Source organism: Crotalus tigris, unplaced genomic scaffold (assembly GCF_016545835.1).
Source record: "Crotalus tigris isolate CLP2741 ecotype Arizona unplaced genomic scaffold, ASM1654583v1 scf7180000020941.558017, whole genome shotgun sequence".
NCBI classification, from domain to species: Eukaryota; Metazoa; Chordata; class Lepidosauria; order Squamata; family Viperidae; genus Crotalus; species Crotalus tigris.
The window spans coordinates 135,939-158,275 of NW_024098270.1; the positions used below are offsets into that span (position 1 = coordinate 135,939).

At 48.1% G+C, this 22,337-nt stretch overlaps 1 protein-coding gene across 3 annotated transcripts in view; it reads left to right on the forward strand.

The window, feature by feature from the left end:
- The window catches only part of LOC120319710 (transcription factor COE1-like), a 90,721-nt gene that overhangs the window by 45,258 nt on the left and 23,126 nt on the right, over window positions 1-22,337 (forward strand). For all 3 annotated transcript variants that reach the window (XM_039368820.1, XM_039368821.1, XM_039368822.1), the window contains exons 8-12: window positions 8,672-8,753; window positions 11,985-12,102; window positions 13,146-13,279; window positions 15,934-16,060; window positions 18,261-18,349. In XM_039368820.1, the coding sequence (XP_039224754.1) occupies window positions 8,672-8,753; window positions 11,985-12,102; window positions 13,146-13,279; window positions 15,934-16,060; window positions 18,261-18,349 (550 nt within the window). The remainder of the gene's footprint in view (window positions 1-8,671; window positions 8,754-11,984; window positions 12,103-13,145; window positions 13,280-15,933; window positions 16,061-18,260; window positions 18,350-22,337) is intronic.

Genomic DNA, 22,337 nt, shown 5'->3' on the forward strand with positions numbered 1-22,337 from the left:
GCCTTCTGGTGCTTTGGAGAACAGCTTGACTCCCTCTTCTTTGGGGCATCCCCTGAGATACTGGAACCCTGCTATCCTGTCTCCCCTCGTCCTTCTCTTCATTAAACTAGACATCCCCAATTCCAGCAAAAGTTACAAAAGGGGATCATAACACCCCGGGATATGGCGACCGTCATAAATATGAGTCAGTTGCCAAGCGGTGGCATTTTGATCACATGACCTAGGGAGGTCGCAACGGTCGTAAGGGTGAAAAACAGTCCTAAGTCACCGTTTTCAGCGCCATCGCCGCTTCGAACAGTCACCAAGGGAACTGTAATAAGATGAGGACGGCCTGCATTGGCCCAGCCTGGTGGAGGAGTCAAGCAGGGAATTAGTCTGGAATCTCTACGTGGGCACAAAATGCAAAGTTCTGCCCCCTCTGGATTCCACGGAACCTTATTTTATTCTGGGACAGGTAGAAACCGCCAGTCTGGGAAGATTCCTGTAAAATAGGCGCGAGCAATGAAGTGGCTAGTTTAAAGTCTTCCCATGTGGGTCTGGTTGTTCGTGTCGGACGCCGTCCTTCCGCAAGAGCCCGGCAGGACATCCAGGGTCACCCCGGACACCGTGTCCCCTATCCTTCCCCCCCCCGCCACCAGCCATCTTGCAACCCCACCTAGCTACGGCTTTCACCGTTCTCACAAAGACGGGTAGCATTTGGCTAAAAGCAATACGCAGATAATTGCCAGAGCGCCAACGGGAGTCTGCAAATTAGCACACTGGGCATTCTCTAGTTCAGTGGTTCTCAACCTTTTTAATGCCGTGACCCCCAACCGGTCGTAAGTCGAGGACCACTCAACGGGTGCAGCACCATTTGCAGACTGGGACTTTGGGCGGGCTCAGCAGGGCAGAGACAGCCTGGACAATTCCTATTGGCTTTTGAAAGCCAATAGAATTAGACTCTATTCAAGAGAGTCTATTCTATTGGCTTTCAAAAGCCAATAGAATAAAAGGGAGTAGCACAGCTAAGGAAAAGGGGGGGGGGGGAAATGGCGGACTGCGTTGTTTGGCAACCCCCGTGAAATGGTCGTTCGACCCCAAATGGGGTCCCGACCCACAGGTGGAGAACAACTGCTCTAGTTAGTAGAATTGCTGTCATAAGTCGAGGACTACCTGTATTTGACCAGGTCCCCGATGGTCAAGCCCTAAACTGCATTGGGTGGCCTCCGCTGTCTCTTGGTGGCAGGAGCGGGTTCAAATGTTGCCCTACTTCTCCCTTTCTGGCTTCCAAGCCCGCTTTCTCCTCTCCAGCCGCCCAATCCTTCCATTCCAGCTGACACGTTTGGGGAGCATGGGGGGTCCTCCCCTCCTCCTCCTCCCCCTCCCTTTCTCTCTTCCTCTGCCTCCTTCTCTCATCCCCTCGTTCCTCTCTCCTCCGACGGCGCCCGGCCAGCCCCTCTGGTTTAGAGAGCATGGTAAGTGCCCTATCAACATGTTAATCAAATTACTTAGGAGCTAAAATTGACGCTTTTCATTAATTATACAAGATTATTCTAATTGCGAATTCAAATTTATGCGCTCGGAACAGAAGGTGTTCGGCAGCGTGGCTGGGAATTTGCATGTTAAATGGGGAGCGTGGCGCATTAGGCATGCTAATGTATGCACATTGTCTTTATTTTTAACTCTCTGGGTTTCTATGCACCACTGCAACTCAAGAAGGTGAGCGAGTCGGACATGTGTTTATTCCTATTGCCTTCTCTTCTCTTTTCTTCGGAGGTGGAGGTAACCAAGGGGAGGGCAGCGTGTTGCGTTTGTGCGGGTGTAAAAAATTGCAAATTCACCGTCAGTCTTGCGACGGGGAGGGCTGCCTCCCTCTTCTCCCACCCACCCACCCATCCCTCCCCAATTTATGAATTTTTCTTCTTCCGTCCTCTGTTCCTTCCTTCTCTCTTGATTACCACCTGCAAAGACCTCAGGAACTCTAACCCAAAAAGCTAGCCCAAAGTGAAATTTCCTTGGAAATAATTCACTTCTGTGATGAACTCCTAGACATTTAACAAGATAACAGAGTTGGAAGGGATCTTGGAGGTCATCTAGTCCAACCCCCTGCTCAGGCAGGAAACCCTATACCATTTCAGACAATGGTTGTCCAGTCTCTTCTTAAAAGTCTCCAGTGTTGGAGCATACACTATTTATGGAGGCAAGCAGTTCCACTGGCCAATTGTTCCCACTGTCAGGAAGTTTCTCCTTAGTTCCAGGTTGCTTCTCTCCTTGATGAGTTTCCATCTGTTGCTTCTTGTCCTGCCTTCAGGGGCTTTGGATAATAGCTTGACTCCCTCTTCTTTGGGGCAGCCCCTGAGATACTGGAAGACTGCTATCATGTCCCCCCTCGTCCTTCTCTTCGTTAAACTAGACATCCCCAATTCTAGCAACTGTTCCTTATATGTTTTAGCCTCCAGTCCCCTAATCCTCTTTGTTGCTCTTCTCTGTACTCTTTCTAGAGCAGTGGTTCTCAGCCTGTGGGTCGGGATCCCATTTGGGGTCGAACGACCATTTCATGGGGGTCGCCAAACAACGCAGTCTGCCATTTTTTTCCCCCTTTTCCTTAGCTGTGCTACTCCCTTTTATTCTGTTGGCTTTTGAAAGCCAATAGAAGAGACTCTCTTGAATAGAGTCTAACTCTATTGGCTTTCAAAAGCCAACAGGAATTGTCCAGGCTGTCTCTGCCCTGCTGAGCCCGCCAAGAGTCCCATTGTGCAAATGGTGCTGCACCAGTTGAGTAGTCCTTGACTTACGACCGGTTGAGTAGTCCTCGACTTACGACCGGTTGGGGGTCGCGGCATTAAAAAGGTTGAGAACCACTGCTCTACCACTATTTCCTCTGCCACTATTGTTTCATCCTTAGCCAAACCTATTGAGTTTCCCCCTCTGCTTTTCTTCCCTCAGGTCGAATGGGGTCTCAAAAAAAAGGGGGGGGGACATTCCTTTCTAGAAGGAGCTTCTAGACTCAAGGGAAGAGATGGCCTTGAACCCGGAGTCTCTTCAAGAAGAGAAATGACCATACCAGCCTTTCTCAACCCTTGGTGGCTTTAAGATGGGTGGACTTCAACTCCCCAGGAATTCTGGGAGTTGAAATCCACCCACGCTAACTAGGGCATTCTCACAGTTTAAGTCACCAATTCTGAATATTCTATACAAATTTCATCTGTTTTATTGATAGAAGAGAATATTTGTAGCCCAGAGTTGAACTGTGTGGGGTCCCTGATGCTCTCTGAGCTGGGTGGTTTTCTTGCAGATGTTTCATGACCCAACTAGGGGACAACATCAGTGCTAGAAGGGGGAGGGGTTTGTGGAGAGGAGGAGGAGGAGGAGGAGGAGGAGGAGGAGGAGGAGGGGGGGAAGCAGGACTGTGGGGTCCTTGATGCTCTCTGAGTTGGGTGGTTTTCTTGCAGACGTTTCATGACCCAACTAGGGAACATCATCAGTGCTAGAATGGGGAGGGGTTTGTGGAGAGGAGGAGGAGGAGGAGGAGGAGCAGGAAGAGGAGGAGGAGGAGGAGGAGGAGGAGGAGGGGAAGCAGGACTGTGGGGTCCTTGGTGCTCTATGAGTTGGGTGGTTTTCTTTTAGATGTTTCATGACCCAACTAGGGAACATCATCAGTGCTAGAAGGGAGTGGGATTTATGAAGAGGAGGAGGAGGAGGAGGAGGATTGGGGGTTCCTTGGAGCTCTCTGTTGCATGACCCAATTAGGTCACTTCATCAGTGCTAGAAGGGATGGATGGTGATCACTATTGATATACTTCTAGCACTGATTGATGTCCCCTAGTTGTGTCCTGAAACATCTGCCAGAAAACCACCAACCTCAGGGAGCACCAAGGACATCCCAGTCGTCGTCGTCGTCCTCCTCCTCCTCCTCCTCCTCTATGCAACCCCCTCCCCTTCCAGCACTGATGATGTTACCTAGTTGGGTCATGAAACGCCGGCATGAAAACCACCACGCTCAGACCCCCCCCCCAGTTCAACCAAGAGCTACAAATATATTCTCTCCGCTGATTGGGGGCGTTTGGCTTCTTCAGGGACTTTTGTGGATGTTGAGCCATCTTCCCACATCTCTCTTACTCCTGCCTTTCTCCTCCTGCAGCCAGCCCGGGGCTGCTACCAGTTAATTATTGATGCTAGAATGACAATTATAGGTCCCTGCACAACCAGGCTAAATATTTCATCAGCCTCAAATGCAATAGGGGAGCAGAGCATCCTTCCGTCCCTTTGCTCGGCAGCTTCGTCTCCACCGCTGACTTTCGGGGTCCAGGACCCCCATTTGTCCTTCTCCTTGGAGCCCAGGGCAGAAGGAACTTCAACCTCACAGACCGTGGATCTGTCAGCCCGGAAGCTGTTCTATCTCCCAGCAAGAGATTCCCGCAATCCCGGCTCATCTTCTCTTGGATGAGTCGGCTATTAGAAGCAGAATAACAGAGTGACAGAGTTGGAAGAGATCCTAGAGATCTACTAGTCCGACCCCCTGCTTGAGCAGGACAACCTATACCAGAGTTATCCAAGCTTGGAACTTTTAAGACCTCGTGGACTTCAACTCCCAGCATTCCACAGCCCAGCCAACTCCCAGATTTCTGGGAGTTGAAGTCCACAAGTCATCAAAGGGCCAAGTTTGAAGACCCCTGATAGACTTTAAGAGGAGTGGACTTCAACTCCCAGAATTAATAATAATAATAGTAGTAGTAGTAGTAGTAGTAGTAGTAGTAGTAGTAAAGTTGGAAGGGATCTTGGAGGTCATCTAGTCCAACCCTTTGCTCAGGCAGGAAACCCTATACCATTGGACAAATAGCTGTCCAATCTCTTCTTAAAAACCTGGCATGCTCCAGTAATGGAGCATGCCACCTGTGGCACCCGTGCCATAGGTTCGTCCACCACAGCCCTAGACCATTCCAGACAAATGGCTGTCCAGTCTCTTCTTAAAAACCTCCGGTGTTGGAGCGCCCACAACTTCCGGTGGCCGGCTGTTCCACTGGTTAATCGTCCTCCCTGTCAGGAAGTTTCTCCTTAATTCCAGGTTGCTTCTCTCCTTGGTGAGTTTCCACCCGTTGCTTCTTGTCCTGCCTTCGGGTGTTTTTTTTTTTTTTGCTTCCAACACTGCCATGGGCCTCTCTCCCTTTGCTACGCTCCCTGCGGGCTCAGATATCTCCAGGTTCCTATTCCTGATTGATCATCCTCTGCAGGAATGGGACCCATTAGCTGCGTGTGAGGCAGCCAGGGATCACTTTCCAATCAATACCCTTTTAGACAAACAATGATGTATTTCTGAGCTGCCTTAAAGGGGCCACAGCAGGATGGAGAAGGAGAGAAGAAGCAAAGAACCTGCCCTGGCAGGACTTTAATTTCTCAGTTGATGATGATACAGTTGGAAGGGACTTTGGAGGTCATCTAGTCCAACCCCCTGCTCAGGCAGGAAACCCTACACCGTTTCGGACAAATGGCTGTGCAGTCTCTTCTTAAAAACTTCCAATGTTGGAGCATTCACCGCTTCTGGAGGCAGGTGGTTCCACTGGTTAATTGTTCTCACTGTCAGGAAGTTTCTCCTTAGTTCCAGGTTGCTTCTCTCCTTGATGAGTTTCCATCTGTTGCTTCTCATCCTTCCTTCAGGCGCTTTGGAGAAGAGCTTGACTTTGGGGCAGCCCCTGAGATACTGGAACGCTGCTATCCTGTCCCCCTTTGTCCTTCTCTTCCTTAAACTAGACATACCCAATTCCAGCAACCGTTCCTTATATGTTTTAGCCTCCAGTCCCCTGATCATCTTTGTTGTTCTTCTCTGCCCTCTTTCCGGAGTCTCAACAACTTTTTCACATTTGTGGTGACCAAAACTGGATGCCATATTCTAAGTGTGGCCTTACCAAGGCCTTGTAAAGTGGTATTAAGACTCTCCAGGGCTGAGAGGCAGGCAGTGGCCATCAGTAAAAGCACTTTGGGTTGGTTGGAAGTTTCTAGTTCTCATGAGCTGAATTTGGGGACAACACCTCCTCCCCCCTCCGTTTTCCTTCCACCTTAATTCTTGCCACTCAAAGCCCTGCCTCTGACTGAGGTCGTCCTCAATCAGAATGACAGTTGGAAGGGACCTTGGAGGTCTTCTAGTCCAACCCCCTGCTCAGGCAGGAGACCCTGTTACCATTTCAGACATTCCTCGACTCACAACAGCTTGTTTAGACCGTTCAGAGTTACTGAACAAAGTGACTTATGACCCTCTTTCACACTTAACGACCGTTGCGACCTGCCCATGGTCAACATTCAGACGCTGGGCAACTGGTTCGCGTTTATGACGGTCGCAGTGTCCTCAGTCACGCGATCGATCCCTTTTTGCAACCTCCTGACACACGAAGTCCATGGGGGGGGGGGAGCCAGATTCACTTAACAACCATGTTACTAACTTAACAGCCGAAGTGATTCACTGAACGGATGTGGCAATGACAGGTTGTAAAAGGGGGCAAAACCCACTTAACAAATGTCTCACTTCGGCAACATGAATTTGGGGCTCAAGGATAGTCATAACCTGAGGACTATCTGTGACTAAGCTAATTCTGAAAATTTTAAAGGCATCTGGCTTACGTGAGGAAAGAAACAGGGTGACCACTTAATAGATGTATTAATTTAATGAGCAACAAGCAGTTTTCTAAGCAAGTGGTTCCTAGAATTCACTGGTAACTTTTAGAACAAATTCGCTATAACTAGTAATAGTAGTAAAGTTGGAAGGGACCTTGGAGGTCATCTAGTCCAACCCCCTGTTCAGGCAGGAAACCCTACACCATTTTGGACAAATGGCTGTCCAGTCTCTTCTTAAAAACTTCCAGTGTTGGAGTATTTACTGCTTCTGGAGGCAGGCTGTTCCACTGATTAATTGTTCTGACTGTCAGGAAGTTTCTCCTTAGTTCTATGTTGCTTCTCTCCTTGATTAGTTTCCACCCATTGCTTCTTGTCCTGCCTTCAGGCGCCTTGGAAAATAGGTTGACTTCCTCTTCTTTGGAGAAGCCCCTGAGATATTGGAATATTGCTATCATGTCCCCCCTTGTCCTTCTCTTCGTTAAACTAGACATACCCAATTCTAGCCACCGTTCCTTATATGTTTTAGCCTCCAGTCCCCTAATCATCTTTGTTGCTCTTCTCTGTACTCTTTCTAGAGTCTCAACATCTTTTTTACATTGTGGTGACCAAAACTGGATGCAGGATTCCAAGTGTGGCCTTACCAAGGCATTAAAGAGTGGTGTTAATACTTCACTTGAAAGGGGCTTTGAAATTGGGGGGGGGGGTAATGTTGCTTATCATTAAAGCTGCTTTCTGCAGTTATTGTACATTGTGGCCAAGCTGCGAGTGGAACAAACCACGTTTGTTACACACTTGAAAAGAAGCACTGTATTTTAATCCTACACGAGGGGCAATTCTTTGAAATGCTGTGTAGGGCAAGTAATTGAATTCAGCTGAAAATTAGCCAGCTAGATCAGTTCCTGAGTTATAATGCATCTTTTGCGCACTAGGCTCTACACACCGCTCCTGATATGATCACCATCCTCTCCTTTTTATCTTCAGCTTCCTGTTTGGAAACAAGTCGGGAGATTCAACTCCTGTATGGCCATGGATTTGCGTGGTTATTGGTTTAGCGATAGCTTATGTGGACATTCCCCCTGGGAGGACAGGAAGCAGGAAATAACAGAAGTCGGCTCAGTCTAGTTGGGAAATTGCAGATAGGAACAGTTGATAATTCATGGAGAAAAAGGCAGGCAGGCAGGCAGGAAGGAAGGAAGGAAAAAAGAGGTAGGAGAGAAAGAAAAAGGGATGGAAGAAGGAAAAGAGGGAGAGGAATAAATGGAGGGAGAGAGGACGAAAAGAGAGGGAAGGAAGGAAAGAAAGAGGAAGGAAGGAAGGAAGGAAGGAAGGAAGGAAGGAAGGAAGGAAGGAAGGAAGGAAAAAACAGGTAGGAAAGAAAGAAAAAGGGATGGAAGAAGGAAAAGAGGGAGAGGAATAAATGGAGGGAGAGAGGACGAAAAGAGAGGGAAGGAAGGAAAGAAAGAGAAAAGGAAGGAAGGAAGGAAAAAAGAGGTAGGAAAGAAAGAAAAAGGGATGGAAGAAGGAAAAGAGGGAGAGGAATAAATGGAGGGAGAGGATGGAAAAGAGAGAGAGGGAAGGAAGGAAAGAAAGAGGAAGGAAGGAAGGAAGGAAGGAAGGGGAGGGAGTTGAGGAAAGAAGCAAGGTAGCAAGAAGGAAAAGAGGGAAAGCAAGAGGGAGGGGAGGGAGGGACGAAGGAAGGAAGGAAAAAAGGTAGGAAAGAAAGAAAAAGGGATGGAAGAAGGAAAAGAGGAGAGGAATAAATGGAAGGAGGGAGGATGGAAAACAGAAGGAAGGAAGGAAGGAAAGAAAGAAAGAAAGAAAGAAAGAAAGAAAGAAAGAAAGAAAGAAAGAAAGAGGGGAGGGAGTTGAGGAAAGAAGCAAGGTAGGAAGAAGAAAAAGAGGGAAAGCAAGAGGGAGGGTAGGGGAAGGAAGGAAGGAAGGAAGGAAGGAAGGAAGGAAGGAAGGAAGGAAGGAAGGAAGGAAGGAAGGAATCCTTTGTCAGTTCTGAGGAAGCCGGTGGTGAAACTCTTACAAGGATTCTTGAAAGCAGTTAATGTTGCTTTTTTCCGTTCTCTCCTCTTTCTAGATTTTTTCTCAAGTTCTTCCTCAAATGCAACCAGAACTGCTTGAAGAATGCTGGCAATCCCCGAGATATGCGCCGGTTCCAGGTGAGGCCGACGTTCCTCTTTCTTCTTTTCCGCCCTTCCCTGGAGACCCCCTTCTGAAAAAGAAGAAGAAGAAAAAAAAAGAAGCTCATCTGCTCTGGCTCAACCTCCTGGAGTCTGGAGGCTTTGCACAAAATGGGATGCCTCTTACTACAAGGAAGAAGGCGGCCCACAGGTTGGGGGGGGGCACTAGGGAGAAGATTGCTCATCAGCGCCCCTGGGCTCACAGTGGAAAACAAGGGATCCTTGGGGCTCTCTGAGCTTAGTGGTTTCTTTGCAGACGGTTCATGACCCAACTAGGTAACATCATCAGTGTTAGAAGGGTGTGGGGTTTGAAGAGAGGAGGAGGAGGAGAAAGAAGAAGACGAAGAAGAAGAAGAAGAAGAAGAAGAAGAAGAAGAAGAAGAAGAAGAAGAAGAAGAAGAAGAAGAAGAAGAAGAAGAAGAAGAGGAGGAGGAGGAGGAGGAGGAGGAGGAGGAGGAGGGGAAGGAGAAGAAGAAGAAGAGGAGGAGGAGGAGGAGGAGGAGGAGAAGAAGAAGAAGAAGAAGAAGAAGAAGAAGAAGAGGAAGAGGAGGAGAAGGAGAAGAAGAAGAGGAAGAGGAGGAGAAGGAGAAGAGGGAGAAGGAGAAGAGGAGGAGGAGGAGAAGGAGAAGAAGAAGAAGAGGAAGAGGAGGAGGAGGAAGAGTGACTGGGGTCTTTGTGCTCTCTTAGCTTGATGGTTTCCTTGCAGACGTTTCATGACCCAACTAGGTACTACCATCAGTGCTAGAAGCGAATGGGGTTTGCTCTCCATTTATATCAGTCAGTGTTGGTTGGGGTGTTCTTGGAAGTTCTCTGCTTGGGCTGTTTATTGTTAACTTGCTTGGCAGTTCCTTGATTGAGGTATTGGTTAAGTAAAGGTAAGTGAAGTAAACAATTCCCCAGCAACGCCCCACCTGTAATCCAGATGGTCAGTGCAAAGAGCAGGGAGATCTAAAATATTTGGCCAGTCCTCTGAAGGTCCAGCGGCTTCGAAGGACACTGGCTGTTTTTGGTCCCGGACGCTGCTCTCTTGCAGCGGTGGGGGCTCAAGTGTGCTCATCAAGGTGGGTGTGTTTTCTCTAGCAACCGCCCGGCACCAACACTATGCAAATTGGCATGGCTGTTAATCATGTAAAAATGTCACAATTACCATATCCTTATGCAAGCAAACTGATGAAGCTACCAGCTAGTCAGGGCTGGGGGATACCTGCGGAGTCCTGGCCCACAAAGCTGATTTTGCACAGCCCTCCTCGGCTCCTTTTAGATTTCTGGCCAGTGGCCAACGCAAGTCACAAAGAGAGAAACAGAAGGCAACTGTTTCATCCCCAAATGGTCTTGCTTTTGAATCGTGGGTTGTGCTCGTTTGTCAAGGCATTTGAAAACGGAAGCTTTTGTGCCTGGTGGCCATCCTTGGTTAATACATAGCGAGAGGATTGGCTTCCTACCTTGAAGGTAGAGGATTGTCCAGTTGTGCTCTCTCCAGCTTGGTGTTTGGGGCAATGGATATTGTAGTCCAACCACTGTGGAAAGCAACCAGTGGCCTTGTAGGCAGAATTAATATTCTGCAGGGAGGACAGAGATAGATAGATAGATAGATAGATAGATAGATAGATAGATAGATAGATAGATAGATAGGAGAGAGAGGATAGATAGATAGATAGATAGATAGATAGATAGATAGATAGATAGATAGATAGATAGATAGATAGATAGATAGATAAGCTTGATGGATGGATGGATGGATGGACGGACGGACGGACGGACAGACAGACAGATAGATAGATAGAGAGAGAAGAGAGAGAGAGGATAGATAGACAGACAGACAGACAGACAGATAGATAGATAAGCTGGATGGATGGATGGATGGATGGATGGACGGAAAGACAGACAGACAGACAGACAGACTAGATGGTGATGATGATAGGTAGATGATAGATAATGGATAATAGATGATGATTGATAGAGAGATAGATAGATAGATAGATAGATAGATAGATAGATAGATAGATAGATAGATAGATAGATAGATAGATAGATAGATAGATAGATATAAATCTCAACATCTGGCTGACTGTGACGAACCACAATAATAATAATGATAGGTAGATAGGTGGGTAAGAAAATAGGCAGATAAAGGACGACAGGGCAGGGCAGGATAGAGTGAAGTGATTCTGTATGTAGATATAAAGATCAACCAGAATAGAGCTGGAAGGGACCTTGGAGGTCATCTAGTCCAAGCAGGAGGCCTTATATGATAGAAGATAAATAGATCTCCGAGAGAGAGATGATAGAGAGAAAAGAAAGACACACACACACACACACACACACACACACACACATATATATATATACACATCCCCTTTCTGTTATATATATGTGTCCTCTTTCTGTTCTATACACACACACACACACACACACACACACACACACACACACACACATATATATATATATATATATATATATATATATATATATATATATATATATATATATATATCTTGAATGTTTTTTTTGATGCACCCTGTTGGCCCAAATATGGGAGGAAGAAATCTTTTGCCTGTATCAGCTCAATCTAGTGCGACATCATTTGTATTTCCTAAATTTTTGGATTGCTAACAAAGAATTAAGGGGGACTGGGATAGCTATTTCGAACTGATTAGCTCTCATCAGCCAGACCTACCCTTCTGAGATTTGAACCTGGGCTGCTTGCAGTTAGGCAGCTTTGTTGACCTTAAGCCACAGGCTCTTTCTCACTTTGTCAGCTGTATCAGGGGGGGAAGAGACCAGGGGAGGAGAAATAGCTATCCCAATCCCCCTTAATTCTTTGTTAGAGTTAAAGGGAGACTAGTATAGCTATTTCGAGCTATTTAGCTCTCACCAGCTAGCCATACCCTTCTGAGATTCGAACCTGGGCTGCTTAGGTTGGAGTTTTTTGGGTTTTTTTTTTCTGGCTTCCTTTTACATATTTTCTTTTGCTTTTCTCTGGAAGCAATTGTTCTCTTACTAATCTCTCTCGCTGCTTTAATAATAAAAGTTAAATTTTGTTAAAACAACAGCAGCCAACTACCCAAACGATAGACGGACGCTTTTTTAAACAGCTAAATTTCTAACATTGCCACCACCGTGTTTGCTTCTGTCCCGATCTTACTCCAAACTCTTTCTGATTGTTTGTCTTTCACGTGTCTCCTCCTGGTGCTTCCCTCTCCGCAGGTGGTGGTGTCAACGACGGTGAATGTGGACGGCCATGTCCTTGCCGTGTCCGACAACATGTTTGTCCACAACAATTCCAAACATGGACGCCGGGCACGGCGGTTGGATCCTTCGGAAGGTACCCCCTTGCCTGTCATACGGTTCAGCTTTGCGCACCAGAAACCACAAGAGTCCCTTAATAATCATCATCATCATCATCATCATCATCACAATAGGGGTGGAAGGGACCTTTGGAGGTCTTCTAGTCAAACCCTCTGCTCAAGCAGGAGACCCTACATCAGTGGTTCTCAACTTGTGGGTCGGGACCCCATTTGGGGTCAAACGACCATTTCACGGGGGTCGCCAAACAACGCAGTCCGCCATTTCCCCCCCCTTTTCCTTAGCTGTGCTACTCCCTTTTATTCTATTGGCTTTTGAAAGCCAATAGACTAGACTCTCTTGAATAGAGTCTAATTCTATTGGCTTTCAAAAGCCAATAGGAATTGTCCAGGCTGTCTCTGCCCTGCTGAGCCTGCCAAAAGTCCCATTCTGCAAATGGTGCTGCACCAGTTGAGTAATCCTCGACTTACGACCGGTTGAGTAGTCCTCGACTTACGACTGGTTGAGTAGTCCTCGACTTACAACCGGTTGAGTAGTCCTCGACTTACGACCGGTTGGGGGGTTGCGGCATTAAAAAGGTTGAGAACCACTGCCCTACATTATACCATTCCAGACAAGTGACCATGGGGATGCTGCAACGGTCGTAAGTGTGAAAAAGGGTCCTAAGTCACTTTTTCCCAGTGCCGTTGTAACTTTAAACGGTCACTAAAGGAACTGTTGTAAGTTGAGGCCTACCTGTAGGCAGAAGAACATCCACCAGGCATGGAAGCCAGGTATCTCTAACCCCGGTTTAGCATTACCTCTTTTCCAGCCAATGCCGGCCATAAGCTGGCTTGGCTTTAGGATCTTAATTAAGAGGAAGACGCATCGGGCTGCTGTTCCTTGGCTTGCCTTCCTTCCAAGAGGATCTCCTTTGTGAGTGGGAGGGGGTCTCTTTGGGGCCCTGGTCCTTGCCCTGCTTCCCTCCCCTCCCCTCCCCCTTCTTTCTGAGGGTCTTCTCTCTCCTCCTGGGGGATTCCTGACCCTTTGCTCCCCCCCTCTTTCTCCTCTTCCCACCTGAAGCAGCCACCCCCTGCATCAAAGCCATCAGCCCCAGTGAAGGCTGGACGACGGGAGGGGCCACCGTGATTGTGATTGGGGACAACTTCTTCGATGGGCTTCAGGTGGTCTTCGGCACCATGTTGGTCTGGAGTGAGGTGAGTTTGCCTGCTTCCCCCACTTCCCCCGTTTCTGGGTTCCGCTTTATCTTTCCTCTTTGGTCTTCCCCTTTCTTTCTTCTTACTACCCTCCCTTTTCCCCTTCCCTTTCTCTGTCTGCCTCTTTGTCTCTTCTTCTCTCCTCTCCTCTCCTCCTCTCCTCTCCTCTTCTATCTTTTCTTCTCCACTCCTCTTCTCTTCTCCTCTCCACACCACTCCTTTCCTTTTCTCTCCTCTCCTCTCCTCCTCTCTTTTCTTCTCCTCTCCTCTTCTCCACTCCTCTTTTCTTCTCCTCTCTTTTGTTCTCCTCTCCTCTCCTCTCTTTTCTTCTCTCCTCTCCACTCCTCTTCTCCACTCCTCTCCTCTTCTGTTCTCTTCTCCTCTCCACTCCTCCTCTCTTCTCTTTTCTCCTCTCCTCTTCTCTTCTCCTCTTTTCTTCTCCTCTCTTTTCTTCTCCTCTCCTCCTCTTCTCCACTCCTCTTCTCTCTTTTCTTCTCTCCTCTCCTCTCCACTCCTCTCTTCTCTTTTTTCTCCCCTCCGCTCCTCTTCTCTTCTCCTCTCCACTCCTCCTCTCTTTCTCTTCTCTCCTCTTCTCTTCTCCTCTTTTTTCTTCTCTTCTCCTCTCCACTCCACTCCTCTCCTCTTCTCTTCTCCTCTCTTTTCTTCTCCTCTTCTCCACTCCTCTCCTCTTCTGTTCTCTTCTCCACTCCTCCTCTCTTCTCTTTTCTCCTCTCTTCTCTTCTCCTCTTTTCTTCTCTCTTTTCTTCTCCTCTCCTCCTCTTCTCCACTCCTCTTCTCTCTTTTCTCCTCTCCTCTCCACTCCTCTTCTTTTTTCTCCCCTCCGCTCCTCTTCTCTCCTCTTCTCTTCTCCTCTCTTTTCTTCTCCTCTCCTCTCCACTCCACTCCTCTCCTCTTCTCTTCTCCTCTCTTTTCTTCTCCTCTCCTCTTCTGCACTCCTCTTCTCTTCTCTCCTCTTCTCTTCTCCTCTCTTTTCTTCTCCTCTCTTCTTCACTCCTCCTCTCCTCCTCTCCTCTCCAGTCCTCTCCTCTCCTTCCCCCTCCCCTCTGATCTCTCCTTCTTCCCTTCACATCCCAACAATTTATGTCTTGTTCCCTCCCTCCCCTTTCCCCTTTCCCTTTTCTTTTTTTTCCCTTTCTCTTGTTTTCCTTCCCATCTTCCCCCGTGCAAGACCTTTGAGTCCCAGCCAAATCCAAAGAGGCTGATTTGACTCCATTCTTTTGGTCTGGCCTTCAGTTTTTTGCTCCCACAAGAGTTTGCGGAAGCAGCCCAGATGAAGTTATTCTGCAGGCGGAAATGGCGCAAAGCTCGCCTCCAGCCCCAGCAATGTAAAAGTTAGAGAAATTCAGCCAAAGAGCGGCTTTTGGTCTGGGGTCCAACAGCAGCTGCTTCAGAGGTCTGCTTCGGCTCCAAAGCTGAAAATAAGCTTTGGCACTCCCGTCACTGGGCCCCTGGGAAAACTGGGTCTTTTCCTGGTTGCCAAGAAAAAACAAATTTAAGGCGTCGATAGTTCCCATTTTCAGGTCCAAGGCACATCACCTTCCTCATGGGGGGAGGTGTACTGGCACACACACCCTTTGTGGGCAAAGTCAGCCACATTCAAAAAGGTTCTCCAACTCCTGACAGGAAATTTCTCTGCGCCACTGCTGTGGTTCCTTATCTACGGAGTCTTTCCCAGGTGGAGGGGCCAGGAGGGAGAGTCTAGGCCAGGGGTGGGGAATCTTGGCTCTTTTATGACTGGTGGACTTCAACTCCCAGAATTCTTGAGCCAGCCATGCTGAGGGGAAAGGGAAAGGTTTCCAAGCTGAGCTGTGCTGGCTCATGAATTCTGGGAGTTGAAGTCCACGAGTCATAAAGCGGCCTAGGCCCTAGGCCAGAGATAGGCAACCTTGGCCTTTTTATGACTGGTGGACTTCAACTCCCAGAATTCATGAGCCGGCCATGCTGAGGGGAAAGGGAGAGTTTCCAAGCTGAGCCAGGCTGGCTCAGGAATTCTGGGAGTTGAAGTCCACAAGTCATAAAAGAGCCAAGGTTGCCAACCTCTGGCCTAGGCCTAGGCCGCTTTATGACTCGTGGACTTCAACTCCCAGAATTCCTGAGCCAGCCATGCTGAGGGGAAAGGGAGAGTTTCCAAGCTGAGCCAGGCTGGCTCAGGAATTCTGGGAGTTGAAGTCCACCAGTCATAAAAGAGCCAAGGTTGCCTACCCCTGGTCTAGGGAGAAGTGTGACCTAGAGTGAGGGACAATCAACCCCAGGGATGGGGAAGGAGGAGGAGAAAGGGAAGGAAGGAAGGAAGGAAGGAAGGAAGGAAGGAAGGAAGGAAGGAAGGAAGGAAGGAAGGAAGGATGGAGGAGGAAGAAGAGAGCGAAGGGAAGGAAGAAGAGAAGGAGAAGAAATAGGGAAGGAGAAGGAGAGAAGGAAGGGGAGGAACAAGAGAAAAAGGAGAAGGAGAAAGGATGTAGGAGAAGAAGGAGAAGGCAGAGGAAGAAGATTAGGAGGAGAAGGAACGCAGGAGGAGGAAGAGGAGAAGGAGATGGCTACCAGCCTCCAAGGTTCATGGCTTCTCTGGGCCCAACCCCTTTCCTTATCGCAAAGCTTCCCCTCCTGCTCTGACTGTCCTCTTCTCCCCATAACAGTTGATCACGCCACATGCCATCCGGGTCCAGACGCCACCCCGGCACATCCCCGGCGTGGTGGAGGTGACGCTCTCCTACAAGTCGAAGCAGTTTTGCAAAGGAGCCCCTGGGCGTTTTGTGTACACAGGTAAGCGCCAGGCAAGAGGGAAACCAACCACGGAAAAACAAGGGAGGGAGACACAGCTCCAGGGCTTCTGCCAGGGGCCGCTTGAGTCACAAAGCGTGTGGCCAGGGGCCAGGCAATGAAATGCCCCCACGCTGACTGCAAGCGCAGGAGTCTGCCCCACTGGCTCTGTTCCGAGGGCTAGGTGGCACTAATGTAGCTGAGTGTTCCTTGGATGGGAGACCACAAGGCAATCTCAAAGGTAAAAAAGATCCCTGGGTCACCTTGTAGGGGAGATGGCTGAGAAAGAAAAGAAAAAGAAAGGAAGAAAAAAAGAGAAAGAAAGAAAGAAAGAAAGAGGAAGAAAGGAAGGAAGAAAGAAAGAAAAAGAAAGAGAAAGAAAAGAAGGAAGGAAGAAAGAAAGAGAGAAAGAAAGAAAGAAAGAAAGAAAGAAAGAAAGAAAGAAAGAAAGAAAGAAAGAAAGAGGAAGGAAGGAAGGAAGCAAGGAAGGAAGAAAGAAAAAGAAAGAAAAAGAAAGAAAGAAAGAAAGGAAGGAAGGAAGGAAGAGGAAGGAAGGGAGGAAAAAAGGAAGGAAGGAAGAGAGGAAAAAGGAAAAAGAAAGGAAGGAAGGAAAGAAAGAAAGAAAAAGAAAGAAAGAAAGAAAGAAAGAAAGAAAGAAAGAAAGAAAGAAAGAAAGAAAGAAGTGGATGGATAGCCAGCCAGCCAGGCAGACAGACAGACAGATAGATAGATAGATAGATGAGAGAAGAAAAGAAAGAGAGAGGAAGGAACAGAACAGAATATAATTCTTTATTTGCCCAAATGTGATTAGACACCCAAGGAATTTGTCTCTAATGCAGAAGCTCTCAGTGAACATGCAAAACAACAGTAATAATAAGATGGGACCGCTGCCAAAAATCTACTCTTTCCCCCCCCCCCCGCCCAGTCTTTGACTGTCCTCCTGGACATAACCCCAGCCAGGAGGGCTGTGCCGCCCCCTCCCTCTCATTGCATGGCTAATCATGCATGCTGTGGCCTGGAAAAGGGGTCTGTGGGGGTGGGGGTGGGGGTGGGGGGGCAGCAGAGGGAGCCTCGGAAATCAATAGCAATTAAGGTTGCAGAGAGGATGCCCAGAACTGAAATGGTAGCATATGTTTACACTAAATCAAGCAATCCATCTTCATCCCGGTGTAGTAACAAAGCACATGCCAATCTGGGCTTGGGTGGCTTGGGGGGGGGGACAGAGTGGGAGGAGGAGGAGGAAGTGCAGAGAGGGGATGTTGGAGGGGATCCAGGCAAAGGGGGCAGGGGTCCCTGACGCACTGGCCTTGCTATTGATTCTTACTTATTTACTGTTATCCTGCCTTATTGTCTTTGTAAATAGCTCAGGGAGGCAAATATATCCAATACTCCTTCCTCTTCTTCCTAATTTCCTCACAACAACAAGCTGGGCTGGGCTGAGAAAGCAAGAAAGTCGCCCAGTCAGCTTCCATGCCTAAGGCGGGACTAGAACTCACCGTCTCCAGGTGATCGGCCCAAAGTCACCCAGTTGGCTTTCATGCCTAAGGCGGGACCAGAACTCACTGTCTCCTGGTGATTGGCCCAAAGACACCCAACCAGTTTTCATGCCTAAGGCAGGACTAGAACTCACCACCTCCTGGTGATTGGCCGAAAGTCACCCAACCAGTTTTCATGCCTAAGGCAGGACTAGAACTCACCGCCTCCTGGTGATCGGCCCAAAGTCACCCAGTTGGCTTTCATGCCTAAGGCAGGACTAGAACTCACCGCCTCCTGGTGATCGGCCCAAAGTCACCCAGTTGGCTTTCATGCCTAAGGCAGGACTAGAACTCACCATCTCCTGGTGATCGGCCCAAAGTCACCTAGTTGGCTTTCATGCCTAAGGCAGGACTAGAACTCACCGTCTCCTGGTGATCGGCCCAAAGTCACCCAGTTGGCTTTCATGCCTAAGGCGGGACTAGAACTCACCGTCTCCTGGTGATCGGCCCAAAGTCACCCAGCCGGCTTTCATGCCTAAGGCAAAACTAGAACTCACCATCTCCCAGCTTCTACCCTGGTGCCTTCAAGCCAAAACCAAACCGGCTCTGGCGATAGACTAGCCTTGAGGTCTACACCCCAAGTTCACAGACGGTCGTAAGCCGAGGACCACCCGCAGTTTGTTCATTGCACACTGCCAGTCTGATGGCTTCTTTCTTTCCCTCCATAGCCCTGAACGAGCCGACGATCGATTATGGCTTCCAGCGCCTACAGAAGGTGATTCCACGGCACCCCGGAGACCCCGAACGTTTGCCAAAGGTAGGACCCCCGTTCTCTCCCCTTAGGCCTCTTCCCATTGTGTTGTTGCGTCGAACACAGCTGCACTGGGAGAGGCTTGCTGTCTTTTTGAATTTTCTGATGAGGATAAGGGACAAAAAAAACCAAAACCAACCAGAAGAAATATTTAGTAAACCTGGTTTTGTTCTCTATCTGCTGGTTTATCTGCTGTCATTTGCAGGGAGTTGTGTCTTGTCGCTGTTGTTGTGATATAGGACCTCCTGCTCGAGCCACAGGCTGGACTAGAAGACCTCCAAGGTCCCTTCCAGCTCCATTCCGATTCATATCGCTTCGTTTCTTGCGGACGCATTTAGAAGTCCCGAAGTCTTGCTTGTTTTCCTGTATTTTTTATTTATTTTTTACTTCAGGGGTGTGTTTTAGTTTAAAAAGGGAAGATGGTGGTTGCCAAGGTGGGGTCAAAGTGGCTGCAAGATGTGATTAAAGATAAAAAAATAAATGCTGGCAGTCCTCAACGTACGACCACAACAGAGCCCAACTTTTCTGTTGCTAAGTGAGACATAACAGCCGTAAATTATAAGAACAAGACCCAAATGCAAAGGGAAAAGAACGCCCTCCCCCCAACACCCCACATTGCAGGTAGTCCTCGTTTAGTGGCCACTCAAATTAACGACGGTCCTGGAAAAAGTGAGTTATGACCGTTTTCACACTTACCGACTCTTTGCAGCCTCCCCGTGGGGGGGCTGAACAACTGCAGTGAGTCACTTAACAACTAATAATAATAATAATAATAAAGTTGGAAGGGACCTTGGAGGTCATCTAGTCCAACCCCCTGCTCAGGCAGGAAACCCTAGACCATTTCAGACAAACGGCTGTCCAGTCTCTTCTTCAAAACCTCCAGTGTTGGAGCATTCACCGCTTCTGGAGGTAGGTTGTTAATAATAACAATAAAGTTGGAAGGGACCTTGGAGGTCATCTAGTCCAACCCCCTGCTCAGGCAGGAAACCCTAGACCATTTCAGACAAACGGCTGTCCAGTCTCTTCTTCAAAACCTCCAGTGTTGGAGCATTCACCGCTTCTGGAGGTAGGTTGTTAATAATAACAATAAAGTTGGAAGGGACCTTGGAGGTCATCTAGTCCAACCCCCTGCTCAGGCAGGAAACCCTAGACCATTTCAGACAAACGGCTGTCCCGTCTCTTCTTCAAAACGTCCAGTGTTGGAGCACTCACTGTGGCAAGAAAGATCGCAAGACTGGGACAAAACTAACATCGCTTCGCAATGGAAATCTGTACTCATGCCTTTGGCTTTTTTCCTGCCTAAATGTAAAACTTTGCTTTTCTCCACATTGAAGTTCATTTTGTTGGACAGGGCCCATTGTTTGAGTTTGTCCAGATCTTTTTGGATCCTGAATTTGTCTTTTGGGGTGTTGGCTACTCCTGCCAGTTCGGTGTCACCTGCAGATTTGATGAGTTCCTTTTCAATTCCCTCATCTAAGTCATTGATGAAGATGTTCAAGAGTTGCTGAGCCTAAGACAGAACCTTGTGGTAGCCCGCTGCTTACTTCTCTCCATGTGGATGTAGTGCCATTGAGGACTACTCATTGAGTACGGTTTGCCGGCCAGCTACAGATCCATCTGGTGGTGATGTTGTCCATATTCCACCTTTTCCTAGCTTACTAAGGAGTAGACTGTGGTCTACTTTGTCGAATGCCTTACTGCAGTGGTTCTCCACCTGTGGGTCGGGACCCCATTTGGGGTCGAACGACCATTTCACGGGGGTCGCCAAACAACGCAGTCCGCCATTGTTTTCCCCCCTTTTCCTTAGCTGTGCTACTCCCTTTTATTCTATTGGCTTTCGAAAGCCAATAGAAGAGACTCTCTTGAATAGAGTCTCATTCTATTGGCTTTCCAAAGCCAATAGGAATTGCCCAGGCTGTCTCTGCCCTGCTGAGCCCGCCAAAAGTCCCATTCTGCCAACGGTGCTGCACCGGTTGAGTACTCCTCGACTTATGACCGGTTGAGTAGTCCTCGACTTACGACCGGTTGGGGATCGCGGCATTAAAAAGGTTGGGAACCACTGCCTTACTGAAATCTAAGTATACGACGTCCACTGCGTTTCGCTGGTCTACTAGTTTAGTCACTTGGTCGAAGAATGAAATAAGATCAGTTTGGCCTGATCTGTTTTTGACAAACCCGTGCTGGCTGCTGCTTATGAGTTTGTTTGCTTATACTTGTCTGCAGATCTGGTTTTGGATTCTTTTTTCCATGAGGGAAGCGGGATGGCATGGGCAACCAGGCCCCCTCAAGGTCGGAGGAGAATTTGGCACCCATCTGCAGCACGAGGGCACCGCTCCGGGCTCCTGCGGTGGTGGTTGGGTGCCTCTAGCTTGCACCGCCGTCCTTGGGAAAAGCCTCTGAGCAGAGAGCAGCTGGCGGAAAGAGGGGGCTTCGGATGGGGAGTGACAGCCGAAGGCAGCCACCAAATTGCAGCCATTAATCATGGCTTGACAAGGATGCAGGAGCTGCTTTGGCTGCTGTTTGCCCCCACAGTTCCCCTCCCCTACCTGGGGGAACCTGGGGGGCTCAGTGCCCCATGCCTGGGGGGGGGCTCAGAAGCCTCCCACCCATGCATGGTGGACATAAACCCCCCCCCACACACACACACACATTATCTGGTCTCTCTCTCAGCCCCATCAGCCAGTCTGGGGTCGTTTTTTTAAAAAGGCCCAGGTGAGACTGTCGTTCTCCGGACCCTTTTTATCCAAGTTAATTGATTTTCCAAATTAGATTTGCTGAGATGGAGTCAGGCACAGCTTTTTCCCTGGAAGGGAGTTAAGGAAATAGGAGAACAGATGCTGCAGTTGAGATGGTTCTTGAGGTAGATGGTCTCTGTCTAGGGAGGCTCTTTGTCTCATCCGTGTGTTTGTCCGAATCCTTTAGGCAAATGAAATTGGGATGATTGGTGCTTGAAGTTATTTATATGTTGGGGAAGGAGGAGGAGGAGCAGGAGAAAAGAAGAAGAGAAAAAGAAAGAAGAGGAAGGAGGAGGAGGAGAAAAGAAGAAGAGAAAAAGAAAGAAGAGGAAGGAGGAGGAGGAAGAGAAAAGAAGAGAAAAAGAAAGAAGAGGAAGGAGGAGGAGGAAGAGAAAAGAAGAGAAAGAGGAAGGAGGAGGAGGAGAAAGAGGAAAGGAGAAAAGAAGGAAAAAGAAAGAAGGGAGGAGGAGGAGGAGAAAAGAAGAGGAAGGAGGAGGAGGAGGAAAAAGAGGAGCAGGAGAAAAGAAGAAGAGAAAAAGAAAGAAGAGGAAGGAGGAGGAGAAAAGAGAAAGAAAGAAGAGGAAGGAGGAGGAGGAAGAGAAAAGAAGAAGAGAAAAAGAAAGAAGAGGAAGGAGGAGGAGGAGGAGAAAAGAAGAGAAAGAAAGAAGAGGAAGGAGGAGGAGGAGAAAGAGGAAGAGGAGAAAAGAAGGAAAAAGAAAGAAGGGAGGAGGAGGAGGAGAAAAGAAGAGGAAGGAGGAGGAGGAAAAAGAGGAGGAGCAGGAGAAAAGAAGAAGAGAAAAAGAAAGAAGAGGAAGAAGGAGGAGGAGAAAAGAAGAGAAAGAAGAGGAAGGAGGAGGAAGAGAAAAGAAGAGAAAAAGAAAGAAGGAAGGAGGAGGAGAAAAGAAGAGGAAGGAGAGGAGGAGAAAGAGGAGGAGGAGGAGAAAAGAAGAAGAGAAAAAGAAAGAAGAGGAAGGAGGAAGAGAAAAGAAAAAGAAAGAAGAAGAGGAAGGAGGAGGAGGAGAAAGGAGAAAAGAAGAGAAAAAGAAAGAAGGAAGGAGAGGAGGAGAAAGAGGAGGAGGAGGAGGAGAAAAGAAGAAGAGAAAAAGAAAGAAGAGGAAGGAGGAGGAGAAAAGAAGAGAAAGAAGAGGAAGGAGGAAGAGGAAGAGAAAAGAAGAAGAGAAAAAGAAAGAAGAGGGAGGAGGAGAAAAGAAGAAGAGAAAAAGAAAGAAGAGGAAGGAGGAGGAGAAAAGAAGAGAAAG